This window comes from Pogona vitticeps, chromosome 11 (assembly GCF_051106095.1).
Source record: "Pogona vitticeps strain Pit_001003342236 chromosome 11, PviZW2.1, whole genome shotgun sequence".
Classification (NCBI taxonomy): Eukaryota; Metazoa; Chordata; class Lepidosauria; order Squamata; family Agamidae; genus Pogona; species Pogona vitticeps.
In genome coordinates this window covers 23,899,290-23,917,296 of record NC_135793.1, presented here as the reverse complement: position 1 = coordinate 23,917,296, position 18,007 = coordinate 23,899,290, and the positions used below count along the sequence as shown (strand labels likewise).

The 18,007-nt window shown below is 46.6% G+C and overlaps 1 protein-coding gene across 3 annotated transcripts in view; it reads left to right on the top strand.

The window, feature by feature from the left end:
- The first annotated feature begins 9,430 nt into the window (after window positions 1-9,430).
- Window positions 9,431-18,007, top strand: part of LOC110088158 (integrator complex subunit 6-like) — a 33,002-nt gene continuing 24,425 nt past the window's right edge. For 2 of the 3 annotated variants that reach the window (XM_072981386.2, XM_072981385.2), the window contains exons 1-2: window positions 9,450-9,657; window positions 9,956-10,033. In XM_072981386.2, the coding sequence (XP_072837487.2) occupies window positions 9,547-9,657; window positions 9,956-10,033 (189 nt within the window). In that variant the 5' untranslated portion in view covers window positions 9,450-9,546. Of the gene's footprint in view, window positions 9,658-9,955; window positions 10,034-18,007 lie in introns of all 3 variants that reach the window. The other variant, XR_013538759.1, reaches the window with a different exon arrangement.

Below are 18,007 nucleotides of genomic sequence, written 5' to 3'. Positions count from 1 at the left end.
GAAAGAATAAGGAATTTATGGTGCAGGATTATCAGAGCTGTAGTCTTAAAAAAAAATATCTGAAGGGTCAAGGCTTGCCTATGTCAATCAAGATTTTAGTCTTGGAGCCCTTATAAGCATTGCCAATAAAAACTATTTTTTCTCTGCCATGTGAGTTCACAACCTTTATGAGCTGGTGCAGATAACAAATATCTCTACTGGTTCCTCTTTCAGCAAATTAGCATTTTGTTACATTGCTGTTGCTACAAATTATTTTGTACAGCACCCTGCCTAACATCCTTTTGTCTACTTTCCTTGCTGATGGGAATAGAAGGAAGGCTCGCAGCACTCTCTCCTACCATGTTGAGGTCTACATTGCTGTTTTAATGCAACCTACGCTCTCTCTTTGCACATCCGCTTCTCTACCGCTTCTCAGGATTGAAAGATAATGGTATGATCATCGTTCAAAGAACAGCATTCTTAATGTCTGTTTGGCTAATGAGATCTGCAGAGCCTCACCATAATGGACCAGTTCGTTCCCTTTGCAGCCATTTGTCTCTGTTCTTGCTGAGGCAGCCCATGTGCTTCATGTTAGGTCCTCTGGGGGAGAAAGAACTCATGGCCTATGCACCGCTCACTTAAAACAGGAGATGGACTCTTCTTTTGACTAGGGTGATGGTTCCCAATGACGGTCCTCCAAGCCTCTTTTGTGTGTATGTTTTCTAATCCATGTGGATTGATATCCTGGGGCAGTTTTGAAAAGATACATAAGACACGTTTGCGAAGCCATTTCTGGAATTGGACAAAAACACAAGCAATGTATTACGGCAGACAACAACAACAACAAAAGGCTCTGTGGATTTTTATGCTTCAGTGTAGGTGGGCTTGATGACCCATTAGATCCCATTTAAGTTTAAAGTTCTGTGAATCTATGAGACAGATGCATATGCCAGTTCTTTGTCTGCTGCAGTGAAATAGCTCATGTTTTGATAAACCTGTTAAACTGTAGTACTGTTTTTTTTATTTTATTTTTTTAAGGAGATGAAGCATATTCCATCACTAAGTGGTCCTGCATAGCCACGATCTCATGGTCCAATGTGACGACCCTGGAAGATGTGGGGAAAGAGATTGGCCCTGGCTTGAGGAATGACACCTCAAGAAACTACTTTCCCCATGGCTCCTTCTTCCTTACCTTTTCTCCTAAATTTGCCTGCCTGGCATACTTCACATAAGGATTATTTTGTATTTTTCGTGCTGAGCTTGTGACCATTGGATAGGTGAAGCCACTTTGAAGATTAGTAGTAAGGCAAAAAATACAGCTTTATTAACTGGGGAAAATCCATTTAGAGATACAGCAGGAGGAAAAAGGATTGCTAAATCGGAGCTGGCTTTTATGCATAAAGGGCTGCCTCTTTAACTAAAATAGAGAAAAATGTAGAAAGAAAGGACAGGAAATGACATCAAAGAAGGAAGGAAAGTGTGCTGCTTAAAGCTTGCTGCTTAAAGAAAGGATGGCTGAGAGCCCCAATCTGATCTAGATCTCACAAAGACAGGAGGGGAGAAACAAACTTTGGCTAGTGGGAAGTTCTGGCTCCAGAAGGCAGCATCAGTGTTCCTTTTCTTCTGTTGCTTTGTCTGTCTTTTAAAATCTAGTTTCTTTGTATAGATTTACAGTACAGAGTTTTTAATTAAATCTTTTTAAGAGAAGAAGGGCATCAGAAGAGAAAAGCCAGAGACTTCCTTTTGTGTATATTATTATTTTTGCCTTTAGAAATGGCTTCCAAGATATTTTTCATGCCTATGTAGATAAAGGCATAAATAACTAAGGAATATAAATATTTTTGAAAGGAAGAAAAGTGATTCGCGGATCCTTGAAACCAGCTGAGAGGATGTACTATACTTCTTGTGAGTAATAGAACAAGTAAACACACGAGTGGATATAAAAAGATTTTCTATTAAACCAGCTGAGGGGCTAAACTGAAATTTCGATCATTATTGTTGTTTGCCACTTTAAACATCCAAACAAATTCACAGACTCTTGAAGATACACAAAGCAGACTTTTAGCAAATTTTAGGTTCTTACGGGATAGGCTGCCAGGGGTTTAGAGCTAGTGAGCAGTGCTGTAGAGCCTTACAGCAGTTTGCTTGGTCTTCTGTGGGTCTTAGACCAGTGGCTCCCAAATTTGTTGGGTTCACCGCTCCCTTGCCTTACTGGCCACAGCTCCCCAATACGATACTTTGGGTGGGAGAGGAAGTCCGGCCTGAGTAGTGCTTCCGAGGACTCTGTGTCACCCCTGGCTGGGTTTGGTGGTACCCGGAGCACCGCAGCACACAAGTTGGGAACCCCTATCCTAGACAGAAAGACTTGGGTAAAACCAGAGGAATTTGAATGCCTGGAGAAAGAGGTTTTAGTCAACTGCAGGGACCAGCAGATTACCACATTTTCAACCTTCCCAGCAACGCACGTGTCCTTGGGTTTTGGCTTATTTGCAATGAATGGATCCATCTGAGCAACCTGGAGCGACTCATGAACTACACACAGAATTTTCACCATAAGGGGAGCTGGTGTTGCTTTAGACTTATGAAGATAATCGTTTTAGATCTGGCAAAAGGTTTACTTGACCCAGAAACTGTTTTTCTTCTTCTTTTCCTCTTTTCCTTTTCCTTACTTTCTTTTTAAAAAATCCTTCTCATCTTGTGCTTAGTTGTTTAACTGTATGTATTGGTTAATGATACAGACTGTTATTGTTAGCCAATTTGATTTATCTAATGTTGATTAATTATGTTATTTACCAGACAGGGCTATAAGAAATAGAAATTCTCCATGCAAAAAGAGAAGGAGACAAAGGAAAATTATCAACTTCCTTCCTCAAGGGAGGGCGTACTGATAATTAAGATAAATCCATATTGCCCCCTGACCCCATTTTAGACTGGCCAGTGCGATGTATGAAATGGGTTCAGAAGACTGTGCCACGAATCTTGCAATGAAGATGGCTGTTGCAGAAAATGCATCATCCACCAGTAGGGCAAAACTGATGGATGAAAGAAAGGTACTGGATCACTTTATGCTAAGTCACGTAAAGTGAGCACAGTTGCCACACTCAGAGGGAAAAAAAACCCTTTAAAGACAACTGAGCAGAGTGAGAGACAGTAACTCATTGTTTTTAGTGGGTAAAAGATACCCTAGAAGAGATGAAGCTAATAAAACTATCTTTAATGAATCCCATGAGTTGCCAACCACATTGAGTTAGGCAAGTTGTCCAAGAATATTAATGAATAAGCTGATCTAGGCAGTTTTTAACCTCTCAAGATGGTGATAATAAATGCTTTAAGAAGAAAACACATATTCCAGAAAGAAACTATTCACAGGCTTAGGGACAAGAAAAAAAGAAGATACTCTCTAAGAATTCTCTATTAAGATTTTATTGGGGCAGACAGATCCCACCTGTCCTTAATGTACGAGGCCAAAGTATGCAGGTATCACAGATCTGTTATAGTGCTGAAATATTGGGAGCCCAGATGGAAAATGCATGTAAAAATGCCCCAGAACAAGGATTTACGAGCTATCTCAGGCCTTCTAAAAGGAACGAATACCTCTATTCCCCAGATGGAAGTTGGTTTTAATCCAGTGAAGGCATGTACATGCCATCCAATATTGGTTAGCGTAAAATAGGGGATAGAATCAATTTTAGGATTATGTGCTTTCAGAGATGTTGAATGATAGTAATAGGACAGATTTGTCTCAGAACCAGAAAATTTTACGAATTATTATTGATACATATGGACTCCTTTAGGATCTTTTGAGTGTTTTAAATTTTGAGATGGCAGCACATTATCTGAAGTCATGTACAGTATCTTACAACATGGTTTTTGAGCCAACCCATATTTCCACCATCTGTTGAAATGTGCCCCCCTGGGCTGCTGTGAATTACCTATCCAAGTTCCTTAAATATATTTAACTAGTATCACAGATTTTAAACACTTTCAGAGCTTTACGATGCCAGTCTGTGAATTCTGCAGTGGTGGAAGGACAAGATCAATGGCTTCCCTTGGAAGAGAGAATTTGTCCATCTAGCTGTAGGCTTAACTCACTACTTACTTGTTTGCCCAGTTTATAAGTAATTTTGTTCATAGTTAGGTCTTGCATTCAATAGATCTGATGTGTATCTGATAAACTTTCTACTGCAGGATACTGCACCATATATTTCTGAAAGGTTAGCCTGTTTTGCTTTCAGACCAGCACTTTTAATGTTTTGTAGAGGTGACAACCTGTTTTCTTTAAGTTGCGTGGATTGTGTTTGTTAGAATGTTGGTTTTGACGGACTTTTAGTTGTACAGTATTTGCTTATTTTATATTATTTGAATATGTGTTGTAATGGCTACGGCTGTACATATAAACTTATTTTACTTTATGCTCTATCTGAGAACTTCCCCTATGATTCAGATAAGTTGTTATTATTTCAACTTGTATACTGCACACTCTGGGTGGTTTACAGCCGAATTATCCAAGGAACACTGACTGTTGTGTCTTTTGCTGCCCTGTTCTACCATTCTAGAAGCCTCGGGCGATGCCATCACTTGGAATGTTCCAAGGGGTTCTTTTCCGTTAATCCTGGAGCTCAGCGCCTGATGGGAGGCCATTTTCTCGGCCTTTCTATGGTCCTTTGCGGTTCCCCGGCTTGCCTTATTGGGAACAGCGCCACTAGCCAACAGGAGTGTTGGTAGCCCCAAGGGAATGCAGAAGCTGGTCTGAAGGATTGACGGGATCCTTTTATGGCTTTGGAGGAAGCACATTGGTTGGCTGTGTCAGGGGCCTGGAGGCCTTTGGCACCCACTGGTGGAACCACCCCTTTCCTCTGGCAGAACATCAGGACCTGTTAGCAGCTGCCATGCCTATATGCTAGTTTCCCAGCAGCTGTTCCCTTTCCCCCCTCCCTGTATCATTTTCTACCAGAGGGAGCTGCGCTTTTGAACATCAACCTCTCCTGTCCTGCAGCTGTTGGATGCACAGCTGGAGGCATTATGTCCTTCTTCTCCATCAAAGCTTGGGAGATCATTCCCAACCAGTATGGCCTATGTGAATGTTGGTCTCATACATCTGGAAGGCCTAAGGTTCCCCAACATTGGTCTACATCAGGATGGGGAAGGTGTAGCCCTTGTGATGTTAGTTTGTGGCTCCCAGCAGCTGTATAGCCTGCACCGTCATTGGAGAAAAAATATGAGAATTGCAGTCCAGGCACATCTGTATACATATCTGGAGGCCTGCTCATTGCCCACAAACATTTCTGTAGGATTTCTCTGCCTTTGTTGTTTCCTTTTGCTTCTCGGCTTCCCCCTCTAAGGGTTAAACAATCATTGTTTAACATGATTTATTAGCAACTAATCACAGAGATTGCAGCTTAAAATCTCCCTAGTACAATTTTAGTGCAAAACTCTTTGCTTTCTTAGCATGTTTTTATGGCTTGTTCTGTCACTTTGTCCGCACCTTGTTGCCATGACCTGACAGAGAGAACAAGATAAAAAGGTTGAAAAAGTACCAGACATGCCCCCTTGAGTTCTGAGAGAAGAAGCCATTTGACACCTGATTAGGGATTACAGTACATCTTGAAAAGCTGCTTGGTGGAGCAATCAGGAGCAAACAGCCCCTAGTTAAATCTCACATTTTCCTGTCTGCTGACGACTTGCTTCGCCCCCACCTTGCCGTACGTATGCATTTCACCCACACATCAACCCACAAACAACCGTAACCAATTAACGGACAGAGAATTAAATACCTATATAATCATAATTTCCTCAGCATTGCATGCAGACAGCAGAAAGAGGAAGACCTGGGAAAATCCTGGGTATCTGCCAGTAGCAGGCATCCTGAAATCTGGCAGAAAGTAATAGCAATTTGGAGAGTTACTAACATTAGTACTATCAAGCAGCTGATAGTCATCCTGTGGGTTCAGGCACGCCAGTCTTGCCAACTCGGATCGGTAGCTGCTTTCCAGGGTTTCACCCGGGATCCTTTCCTGGCCCTACCTGCAACGCTGGGGGGGTCTCCTCACCAGGCTTGACCCTGCTTAGCTTCTGAAGTCAAAGGAATGAATGTGTGTTTAAGTGGCTATGGTGGTAGATGGCCCAGTGGATCAGGGACAGGCCCAAATCCTGTGTCTTAGTGTTAGAAATTGCACTAGAGTAGGCCAGCAATGGGGGCTCAAGTCGCAGGACTTGCCGTCAAGTTGGACTTAAGTTGCGTTGGTGTCTCGACTCAGGAGTCAAATTGTCCCCCCCCCCCCATGATTCAGACCTGACTCAGAACTTGGGGCCCACCCACCCCTCCTTTTTTCTGGGGGAAAAAGCATGTTTTTCAATAGGAACTCAGACTTGGAAACAAAGACTTGCCAACATCCCTGGAGTAGACCCACTGAACCAATAGGGATTTGGTGAGTGAACTCCTCTGTCATTTCCATTGATTCCAATGGGTCTACTCTAACCATAGCGTGCTACGCTAAAGGCACCCTACTCTAGTGCAGTCTACTATGCTACACAATAGGATTTTTTGGCAATTGATTCTAAGAGCAGCCTCTGGGGAACATGGGTGGGGGAAAAACATGCCCCCCCCACCTATCCCCAATTGGCTTGTTAGTTTCTTGGTCTCTGCCATCGTTGATCGGCCTTTAGGTGACAGAAATCTAATCCAGCAGGGCCTTGGAAATTTTAAAAGGCGTCACTTGTTATCCCGCCAACATTATTTCTTCTATAATTTGCAGAAACAATTAGCCATTCAAGAACTTTGCCCTCTTTGACCACCCATCTTCCAAAAGCTGGTTAAATGCTGTGTTTCCCCCCCAAAATAAGACATGGTCTTATATTAATTTTTGCTCCAAAAATGTATTAGGGCTTATTTTCAGGGGATGTTTTATTTTTTTCCATGTACAACAGTCGGCATTGATTCAAATACAGCCATGTCATCATCTTCTGGTTGCTGCACAATAGTGGAGGGCGGGGTTTCACTTAACTAGGCCTTATTTTTGGGGTAGGCCTTATATTACGAGCATCCTGAAAAAAAATCCTACTAGGGTTTATTTTCAGGTTAGGTCTTATTTTCGGGGAAGCAGGGTACTACAAAATGGATTTGCTTGCAAAACCATCCTAAATACACCACAATGTAACACTGCATCACCCTCACAGCCCCACATTTCAAGTGTGTGGATTACTTAACCGTGCAACTGTACTCCAGCTTGCTTAGACGTCATCTTTCTTTCTGGTACAGAGAGAAGTGTGCCAAAAAATAAAAAAAATCATATTCCAAAATGTTTGCAGCACTTAAAAAATAACCAAAGTGCCCCACTTACAGTTGTAGCCAGCCCGCTAAAGGGTAGTTTAAATTCTCCAGGGGTTTTTTGGGGGGATGCTGGATTATGGGTGGGGTGGGATTGCAGTCTAATCTGGAGAATCGCGGGTCCCCCTGCTCTGTCTCAGTAATCAGGACAATATTAGGTTTTTTTTTCATATTGGAAAAGGGAAAACAGCTTGGGAATCACCAAGTGAATTCATCGCAGACAGATTCCAGTTGCTAATCCGGCTTCAAATCCCCGTTAAGCCCCCAAACTGGTGGCTGGGTCCTATCCGGACAGGAAGACATCATCAGTGGGGACGAAACGCAGCAGGGACCCTAGGTAGGAATTCTGCAAACGAAGGAGAGATGAAAGGACCAGAAATAAAACGGGGTTTGTAGTTGATGCCCAGGAGGGCACTTTGCTTCTGTTGGCACGCTTGCCTGTGAAGGCAAGCCACATGGGGCTTGGGTCACTGGCCATGGGGGGGGCTGCAGGATTCTGGGCCTTGTAGTTGAAAAGAAGGGCTTTCCCCAGGTCGGTGTGTCAGGGCCAAGGGCTAGCGAGGGTAACGCCTTCGATGGTTCGGAACGTTCCCGTTTTTGGACCACGGCTCCCAAAATCGCCCCCCCCCCGCCCCGGCTCCACGAAGGGCACGGGCTCCACAGCACGTGAGAACGCGCGGCGGGCAGGGTCGGGAGCAGCGGGGGGGGGCGCACAGCGCGGGATCCTAACCACGGTGACGCAGGCGGTCCACGTTTCCTCGGAAGTAGGCCTCCCGACGCCCCAGAAAGGAGGTGTGTGTGTGTGTGTGGAGGGGGGACACGTCGGGATGCAGCCCTGCAGGCTCCCTTGGGAACCTCGCCCGCGGCGATCGGGAAAGCCCGGCGGACCGGTTGGCGGTGCCGGGCGCTTCCTTTCGAGTAAACTTGCACGCACACCTGACCCGCCACACTCCCTTGCCTGGTATATTATGTTAAAAGAAAAGAAAAAAGAGGGATCTCAAGCTCCGCCTCCGTTTGGGAGGCGCCGCGGATTTTCCTGGCTGGAAGCCCGCTTCCAATCGACGGACGGGGGCTTCCTGGCGGGCAAACCAGCACGCCGAAGAAGCCCGTGTAACGGCCCCGAGCGTTACATTTTTAACTACCCAACCTGTGCCTCCAAGGCAGCGCAAAGGGGGGGGGGAAGGGGGTGGCTGCTTTGCACCCCTCTTTCAAAGCACGCACAGGATCCCCGACAGGATCCGATTGACCCCCCCCTCCCGCGCCCCGAGGTTGCAAACGTTGCCTTGTCGGACTACAAATCCCAGGCGTCTGCAGCAGCCCCTTGCCGAGGGTGCATTGTAGTTCTTTTTTTTAGCAACCAACGTTTCCAAGCGGTCCTTCTCCCTCGCTGCTGCGGCGACGCGGGGCGGTGGTGGAGAGAAAGCTACAACTTCGCCTCGGTTTTTTTGCCCCTTGAGAATAATAATTAAAAAAATGCAGACTATTGCAACGCGGCCTTTTTTTCTTCCACGGCGCCCTCCCCCCCTTCCCCGCGCGCGCTCTGTCAATCATTCCCCCGCCGGGCTGGAGCGCGCGCGAGGAGGGAGGGCCCGAGAAGGGCCTTGAAGTCCCGCCCCTCCCGGCTCTCACAAACAAGGCGCCCCGCCCTCTTTTTCCCCCCTCCCCTCCCTGCCGCAGATGCAAATCGGGGCCGGAGCGGCGGCCAATGGCGTGGCGGCTGGGTCACGTGCTCGCCGGGCTCCACCCCCTCCGGCCAGGCGGAGGCTGCCGCCGCCGCGGCTTAGAGTGGAGGGGGGGAAAGAGAAGTTGAGCGAGCGGCTCAGTCCATCCGGGCGGCTCGAGCGGGCCGGTTGCACACGCGGGGCGCGCAGGAGCGGGCGCGGGTTCGGGCAGGGAAGGGAAGGGGGGAGTCCATCCACCCGCCCGCCCGTCCTCCTTCAGCCAGAGCAGCGGGGCTCCCCCTTCCTCGGCCGCCCTTAAGAGCCGGAAGGAGAAGCGGGAGCAGCGCCCGGAGGAGAGGAGGAAGAGCAGCCGCCGGAGACCGCCAGCACCCGCATCCTCCTCCTCCTCTTCCTTCTCCTCTTCCTTCCCCTGCGCCCGGGCGGAGGGGGGGGGTTCGGCGGTGGGAAAAGCGGGGCGAGGAGGAGGGCCAGGCCGAGGCCAGGCAGGCAGGCCGGCCGGCCGCTTTGCCCGGTGGTGGTGCCGTCGCTGCCGCCGCCGCCGCAGGGCTCGCCCGGACCATGCCGATCCTCCTCTTCCTCATAGACACGTCCGCCTCCATGAACCAGCGGGCGTATCTGGGCACCAGCTACCTGGATATCGCCAAGGGGGCCGTCGAGCTCTTCATGAAGGTGGGGCCCGGCCCCGGGGGTGGGGGGGGTGGGGGGCGAGCGCGCGCGCTGGGGCTGGGCCTCCCCCCTCTTTCCCGGGATCGGGATCGGGAGGAGGGAAAGAGGCAGGCGAGGCTCTCCCCCCCCCCTCCTCTCCCCCTAGCCTGACGTGTCCTTCCAGCCCGCGTTCACACGTTCTCCAGTCCTTCTCTCCTTAACCCGACACGCGAGACGACCCTCTCTGGACACGCGTAAATGCTGACGGTCTCTCTCTCTCTCCCTCCCTCCCCGCCGCCTTCTTCCTTCTGTCTCTCCGCAGCTGCGGGCCCGGGACCCGGCCAGCCGGGGCGACAGGTACATGCTGGTCACCTTCGACGAGGCGCCTTATTGCATCAAGGTAAGGCTTCCCTCTCTCCCTCCCTCCCCCGGGCGGGGTGGGGGGTGGGGGGGAGAGAGGGAGAGAAAGCTCCGCCCCGGGAGCGGGAAGGGGGGGGCGGCCGGTCTCCCCCCACCCCACCCCCGACCCTCGCTAGGCCCCCTCGCCGCCCCGGCCTGGCTTCCCTTCCCCTCCCGCCGCCCTCTTGGCCGCCTCCCTTCTCTCCGCCCCCGAGGTGGGGTGAGGGGATTTGGGGGGGGGTTGGGCGGCGGCGCCCCCTCCCTCCCTCCCCGGCCCGGGCCCGTGAGGGACCGAGACCGGGCCGCCCCGGCCTCCTCCTTCGCCGCCTTCTCCTCTTTCTCCTCCCGCTGGGGCTCGGGGGCGCAGCCTGCGAAGATGGCGGCGGACATTTTGCTTTTGTATGGCGGCGGAGCGAGAGGCTGAGGGCGCTGCTGAGATGGAAGGAGGGAGGGAAGAGGAGGAGGAGGAGGAGGAGGAGGAAGGCCGGGAGGGAGGGAGGGAAGGAGGAAGAGCGGAAGGCCTTCTTCCCCTCCCTCAACCCTTCGGCCCGCCCCGACACAGAGGCCCAGGCCTGGCCTCGGCTCCCCCTTTTTTCCACCCAAGTGGGGTTTTTTTAAACCCTCCTCCCAATATTCACTCTTCTGCCTCTCCTCATTATTATTAATTTGGTTGGGGGTCCAAAGAGCCAGCCTATTCTTCTGCCCCCCCACCTCTGTGGTTGGGGGGGTCATTTCCTCTTCTGTGGAATAATTCGTGCACCCCCCCACCAAGCCTCTTGGTAGGGCAGAGGGACAAAGAGGCTGCCCCCCCCCCAAGGGATCAGGGGCAAAGAGGGGTTGTGGGGAGGCGGGGTAGTTTGTGCTCTCCTGGGGGTCTCCGGGGTCTCTGTGGGAATGGGTTCGGTTTTGATCCCTCTCTTGCACCCCACCCTGGAGTGTCAGCCGGATAAAATTTGCTCCGCTGGTGTAAAAGGGGGGAGGGTTTCTCACAGGGGTCCAGCCCCCTTTTCTCCCTTTTGCAGATGCTCAAAATGAAGAGACGATTGACATGACGTCCCTTTTGTGTGTGCACGCGCACCCACCCACCTAGGCCGCCCTAGCGTATACGGACTGCACACCTGTATAGAAAGAGCCTGGGGACAAATTATTTTGTCCCTTTCGGCATGAGTTCGCACGTCGTCAGATGCCAAGAGGGCGACGGTCCACAAAGGCACATCCAAAATAAAGAGCACAAGTCTTGTAAGGGGCTGTAGTGCTCTGGCTTTTGCTGTGAGAGGCCAACAAAGTGTCTCTCCTGGCCCTTCTTGCAAACAGGGCGCTGTGCACACCCGTCGTATTAGACAGAATCCTATACCCGAGCACGTATGGGTTTCCACGAACAGAAATAGCAGTATCATGCCCTGACATTGGTATGAGAAGTAAGGGGTGTTCCTGCACCATGTGTCTATACAACACAGCTCTGGCTTTAGAGGTTGTGAAATCCTCCACACCTGATGTGTTGCTACAATGGGCGTTTCTTCAGGGTGGACTCACTTGTTAGAGTGATTCTTAGCAACTGGCGTCAGGTTTGTTTGATGGAAAGATGGACTTACAAGTGCCTTAGGAACAACCCAGTTTACATTGTGTAGGCGCATGAGCCATCATCAAGACAGGTCCTGGGTGGGAAAGCAAAAGGGTTGCCCTGGCAAGAAACAGCTGCTTCTCACACCCTGGACTGTATGCGCCACCATTATCTCCTCATCAGTCCTAAGTCCTGTAGGTCCTTGGTTTTCTTGACTCCACATTCCTCTTCCTTTATAGTTTTTTTTAAGACTGTGCACTTATAGGCAGAGGCCTGCTTGTTCTAGCATGTGTTACACGCCTTGTACAAGTAATGATAGTAACAATCCTATATTTTCTCTCTGCCACCAAGGGAACTTTGAGGTGAGGTAATTTGGTTTCCTAGTGTGTTTTACACACTTTCCTAGAGCAGAGAGATATTCCGTAAGAATAGTCACGCAAGAATGAACGCAAGTATAAAGATCATGAGCCCCTTCCGATGGGAATGCCATTCTGAGTTCCACCTGTTCTTCTATGGTGTCTGGTAGTGGAGTTGTGGCTTGTTTTTTTTCCCCCCTTCTTGCCCCCATGCAACAAATCTTTGTATTACTGCATGTTAAGGTTCAGAAGAGGAAGAAATTGGTGGCACTACTGTATTAGTGGAGCTCTTTAATTACTGTTTGGGACTAGATGGCAGCTGTCAGATTCTTGGAAAATGGTAGTTCCCAACCTTAGCTTCCCCATATATGTTCTTGGACCATAACTCCCAGAAACCTTCATCACTAACTGTGCTGGTTAGGATTTCTGGGAGTCGTAGTCCAGGAACATCTGGGGACCCAAGGCTGGGAAACATGGCTCTACAAGATGTCTACCAGCCAAACCTTTTGCTCCTCTTCAACCCCAGAAACATCGGTTTCAAAGATATAGAAACTTGAGCCTTCTGGGTCTAGAATGGTTCATTCCCTGGGCATCTGGTTCCTCCTTCAGTAGTTTTTGTCTTGGTTGTTAGCCTTTCGTCCTGGAACCAGCAGGAGAGGCATTAACAGCATGTCTTTGACTTCCTTGTCAGTATCTGTCCTGTATTGTATGGCATTTGCCTCCTGTTTTCAGTTGTAGAAGATCAGTTTTCGGAGGGCTGTCTCTTTTTGAAGAAAGATGCCCTGCCCTTTTAAATGGATATGTGTCATTTCTTCAGATTACTGTAAAACTTAGCATTGCCTAATGCCGAGGTTGACACTGGACTGCACACATTCTTCTGTTGTTTTTAAAAAGATTTTTAGTTTTTTTGGGGTCCCTCCCCCAAAAGAAACACAACCTCATACAAGAGGAGAGAAGCAGGGCAGGAATGTCTGAAAACAGTTCATTGGAAAAATGTTTAGTTTTTCAAGAAGCTTTCAGGATTTTTCCCCCCTGTTATCCTTTGCCTCTTCTTGGGGGAATATCGTACAATATGGGCAACAGCCATTTCTGTCGACGTCTTCGTTTCGGGAGTTTTTGTGGCATGATTGACTATGCCCCCTTGTCTTCTGCTCTCCATTTGTACTGTAGAATCATGTTTTCTCTGCACCCTCGTCAGCCACCCCTGCCAAGTTACGATTTTCTGTTTCCTAGGCTTGATTCATAATATATTGTGTACCTGTTTCCCATTGCTCTTAATGCAGACAGACTGGGAATTTACTGGGACACTTAACTGTGGGTGAGCACTCCAAAGTTAGAGGCATTCAAGAGAAAATTGGGCAAACATTTGTCAAATCTGCTTTGATTGGGGCTGGACTCGATGGCCTTCAAGGCCCCTTTCTAACTTTGTGATTCTATGAAGCTGTCAAACAAAACATCTGGATAAGCACTTGCAGGATGGGTCTGAATTTTGAGTTTCTGTTTAAGTTTTGTCTTCCTTTGATACTGACCTAGAATAGATGTAAATTTAATACTAGGAGACTATAGTTTTAGTTTGAGGACCCGCTCTCATTGCTTCCTCTGCAGGTGATGCTTAAGGCTGGTCTTTGTGGCTAGGTAGCAATGTCTTTGTATGTGGTTTTTTAAAAAAATGTCTTGCCTCTGTCATGCTCTTAGTGTTCCAAAGTGCTTCACTGTCCTTTGTTTTGTCATTTTTACAGCCACCTATTTCAAGAAGAACTGGGTGTCAGAAATAGAGGCTTGCTTAAGACCACCCACAGAGGCCATGGGGGACTTTGAACATGGCTCTGAACACAAGACTGTACTGGTTTTCCTCTTGTGCCAAGGAATATAATACAGATTTCCCCAGCAATAAATTAAAAATACAGTCTGCTGTTTTAAAACATTTCAGATGCTCACCCACTTTTTCCTTGTGTCCCCAAGAGGTCATTTTAAAGGTCTTATCTTATTGACTTGGTCGATTTTTTCCAGTTCATCAATATTTCAGTGTTTAGAAGACATTGAAATGCCCCTTTTCTCTACACAGTTTGGATGGGAGTCTTTTAAAAGAAGTAACCACGTTCATCTTCAAAGTGTCACATTCTTGTTTTTGATTCATTTGTGTTATACATACTTGATTAATATTAATATTCTCCAGTACACTAGCAGAAATATAAATAGAGTTAATCTTACTGTTACTGAGTTTGACTAAGACTCCATAGGCCTGGATTCGAATCCCCGCTTGGCCACGGACATTCACTGGGGGAGTAGATTAGTGGAGCTGATGAAACCATTCCTTAAATATTTCACTTAACCTTGAAAACCATATTAGGGTCACGATAACTTGGTATCAACTTGATGACATGTAACACACATGCTTTGATGGATGCTTGTATCTTGGGAGGGAGAGAGTTAAAAACTAGAAGGAAAATACCAAATGTCTTTGTCAGTAGCCGATATATACAGAATACACACTAAATGGCAATGACTTTAGGTGCTGAGAAAACCAAATTAAATCACAGTTTCATTCTAACACATATAGTATTGAGATTACTGAGCAAGGGTATGGCAGGATATATTTGCCGAATAAACATAACCCTGCAACCCTTCCCTCTGCTTTGAGATTTTTTTTCAGGCTTTGTGCATTACTTGTATGTACCGTGGGCATTGTACATGAAGGTGCACTAGTGGCTTGTAACAGTTTGCTAGCCTGTGAAAAAAGTGTAATTTCAGTTGTCTTGTGGACAGCATGGAGATCTCTCACTCCAGGACCAGCTATTAGTGAGGTGAATGAACCCATGGTCTGGGCCTGAAAAAAAAGGCTCTTTCCTGTATTAAATAAAATTTCTGTCCATGCTCCCATGATCTGTTTATGCAATCTTAAAAAGCAGAGGGGAAAATGTCTTTTTGTTGGCTTTTGTATGCTTCCGTCTAGCTTGGCGCTCTTTCTCTTAAGAGTAGCTAGTTGCAGAGACTGCTCTGGCATTCACAACTATCTATTGCCAATTTTTCCTCTGAGATACCTGGTGTTCAGGTATACAGTATTAGTTGCAAAGGTTTCATTTTTACCTGTAGAAAGACTTACTCATTATAAGTTGGTCTAGTACTTTCTTAAAATGGCTGTTGGTTCTGTCGGGTAAGGAATTTTAGCGCTTGGGCATTTGGTTGATACACTTGTTTCTACTGAATTGAGAATTGGTCATTTTTATTCAGCACACCTTCCCACATACTTGGTGGGTTGACAGGTTGACTCCTCTCCATTTGCAACTCGGTCAAGACATGTTTTAGCATCTTTCCCCACCTTTCTGTTCTGCAGTAAACATTTTGGGACTTTTCTCTTTTTAGATATCATTTTTGGCCAAACATGACACCTTATAATCAAGAGAGTTTTTTTTCTGCTCAGAACTTGATGGGGCATCAGTCTGTAATAGTGTGAAGTGCATTATCCAATTATCTATTCAAGCCTGATTAATTGGATTCACTGCAATTCAGGTCTTCCCCAAGAAGTTATCTGTAATCTGTTCAGAATTTTGGAGTTTCCCAAATTCTTACCAGAAATGCCCGATGTCATCTTACTGATCAGCCTGGTCAATCCCACATGAATTCCAGTGACCTTTGATCCATGTAGGAATAGCTTATAATTGCAAACACTTTATGCAGGAAAAGGGCTTTGCTGAGGCTGATGATGAAGCCTAGATTTTAGAAACGTGTATGTTGTGGCAGCATGTAAGTGGTTCATGTTAAAAGTGTGTTTAACATGAACCAAAGAGGCATTTCCCCCCCCCCCCCTTCCTGTGCCTGTTTCTGTGTTGATCTCTGAAATGGACTGGCCTGCAACACTTGGCCGGGCCAGCCCCTCCAGATTTGTCACTGGAAAGTTCTTTTGAATCTAGTCATGATGAGTCTTCCTGTTTTTTTTTTTCCAAAACAGCTTGCATTTATTCCTGGAAATGGTGTAGAAGATGTTCCTTTATGGGGCTGCTAAAAGTGGAACTTAAAATCCTTTGCTTTTCTTGAGCAAAGCAGCTTTTTGAAGTATAACTGCATCAACAGGTCTAGATGATTTTCACTTTGCATAACCTGGAGAAGTGCCTCGTGTTACTGTCAAAAATGTGGAATAAATGTGAATTATTGAAGCTTAGCAGTGCCTTTAAGTAGTGCAGTGAAGTGCAAGGTTGCACATAAAATTCCTTTCTGAGAGTGATAGGATCTTGCTCAAAATTCAGAATCCTACATTCAGCTCATAGGTTTTTTTACCTGAGTGTTTGCTGGACAAGCATTCCATCTGCTGGTGAAGTTCTTAAGCTTTCCTCCACACAATTCAGCCTTGTTACCTTAATTTCAAGGTTTCTAGTATCCAAAGATACCTGGCAGAGAAGAGTCCTTCTAAAAATAAAGCAAGTAGGACAAATATAGAAGTGGGTTAATAAGGTCATGCAAGTTGCAAGATTACTAAGCAATTTGTTTGACAGAATAAGTCTTTTTTTCTGATGAGAAATTACATATGTATTTAATTCCTCTGCTGTCTTAAACCTTTGCACTATTTGAATGCAGTCCGGGTGCAAGAATACTTCGTTACGATTGTTCTTGTGAATGAAAATTTGCCTGTTTTGAGAATGGTATATATATTCTGTCATAGCTGACTCACTCTGTTGTGAGATGCTTAAACCCTTATGTGTGACATGATGAGTTTCCATTTCCACAATATCAGGGAGAGCCGAATACTGACATGGAGCTTCAACATAAGCTGTTCTTGTTGTGAACTCTGGTTGTGTGTATCCTTGAATAAGAGGATCATATGGATGAAGAACTTTTGACCTGCTTGTCGCTTTCTTTTTGCAAACGCTTATTAAAATAGTAATCAGCTACTCAAAGGACCTAGAGGTAAAGACCATGAGTTGAGAAAAGCTGTTTATCACTTTTAGTATCAGAGGCAGCATTGTATATTGATATGTTGTTAAAGGACATGTATTATATTGTTTTCTATAATTAGTTAGGCGTCCTTCAGTCTCGAGAGACTATGATAACGTGCTCTGTATGGAGGACTTGGAACAGCATCTAGGGTGGCTGAGAAGGCCAATTTGAGAGTGACAATCCCTTCCACACTGAAGACAAATACAATTTGTCCCCTGTCTAGCACCCTGATTTTGCTGGTTTCGGGACTGCCTCTTTGCCTCGGCCTGCTGGACAAGGGTCTCTTCAAATTGGGAGAGGCCGTGATGCACCGTCTGCCTCAGAGGTCAAGGTTTCCCATCTGCTGAGGTCTATAATATGTATTCTATAATATGTATTTATTTATAATATAATATAATATGGACAGAACACTGGACTGGTTAGGTGGTGGTTCTGATCCAGCATGGTTCTTCCTGTGTTCTGGTTATTTCAAGACAAAAAGTGTAGACATCCTACTTTGTAGCTGTGAAGTGTGTGTTGTATTTTTGTAACTAACCAGACACTTAGTGGTGGAGGCATAGCTAGCTGTTCAAGAAACACTCCAGAAGTAAGAAGAGCTTCCGGAGAGCGATCTAACTGTGAGGGTGTTTTCTGGTTCCAGTTTTTGGTGGAGCACGTACATTTTTCATCTTACAGGTCAGTTTCTTAACTGACAAAAAGCCACGCTGAATGATCTTTTGAGCATGAAGTTGTGCTACAGTTAAAACAGGCAAGTAATGTTCTTGTTGTTGTGATAGTGTTGGCAAATACGGAGGAACAGAGTGGTTTTGTTTTCCTCGGTGGGTGCCTAAGGCGCATTCTAAGCACATTCTCTTTTGATGCGTTGATAATTGGGTTCAGTTTCCGATCTCTCATTGTGCAACCCACAAATTTCTCTGCCTTTCCATTTAACTGTTGCCATGCTTATTCTGGAACCTACTGGGCGCCTACTGGTCCTGCGCCTTTTGTGAATCAGTGTATTCCTAGTGAGTCCATTCCCTTTTCATTTCTCATGCACAAGAGCGAGTGTACTTGTTCATCTGGAGTGTCTTTGCGCCGCATGTGAATTCGAACCCTTAAGTTCATTAAAAAAGATGCTCTTTCGTTT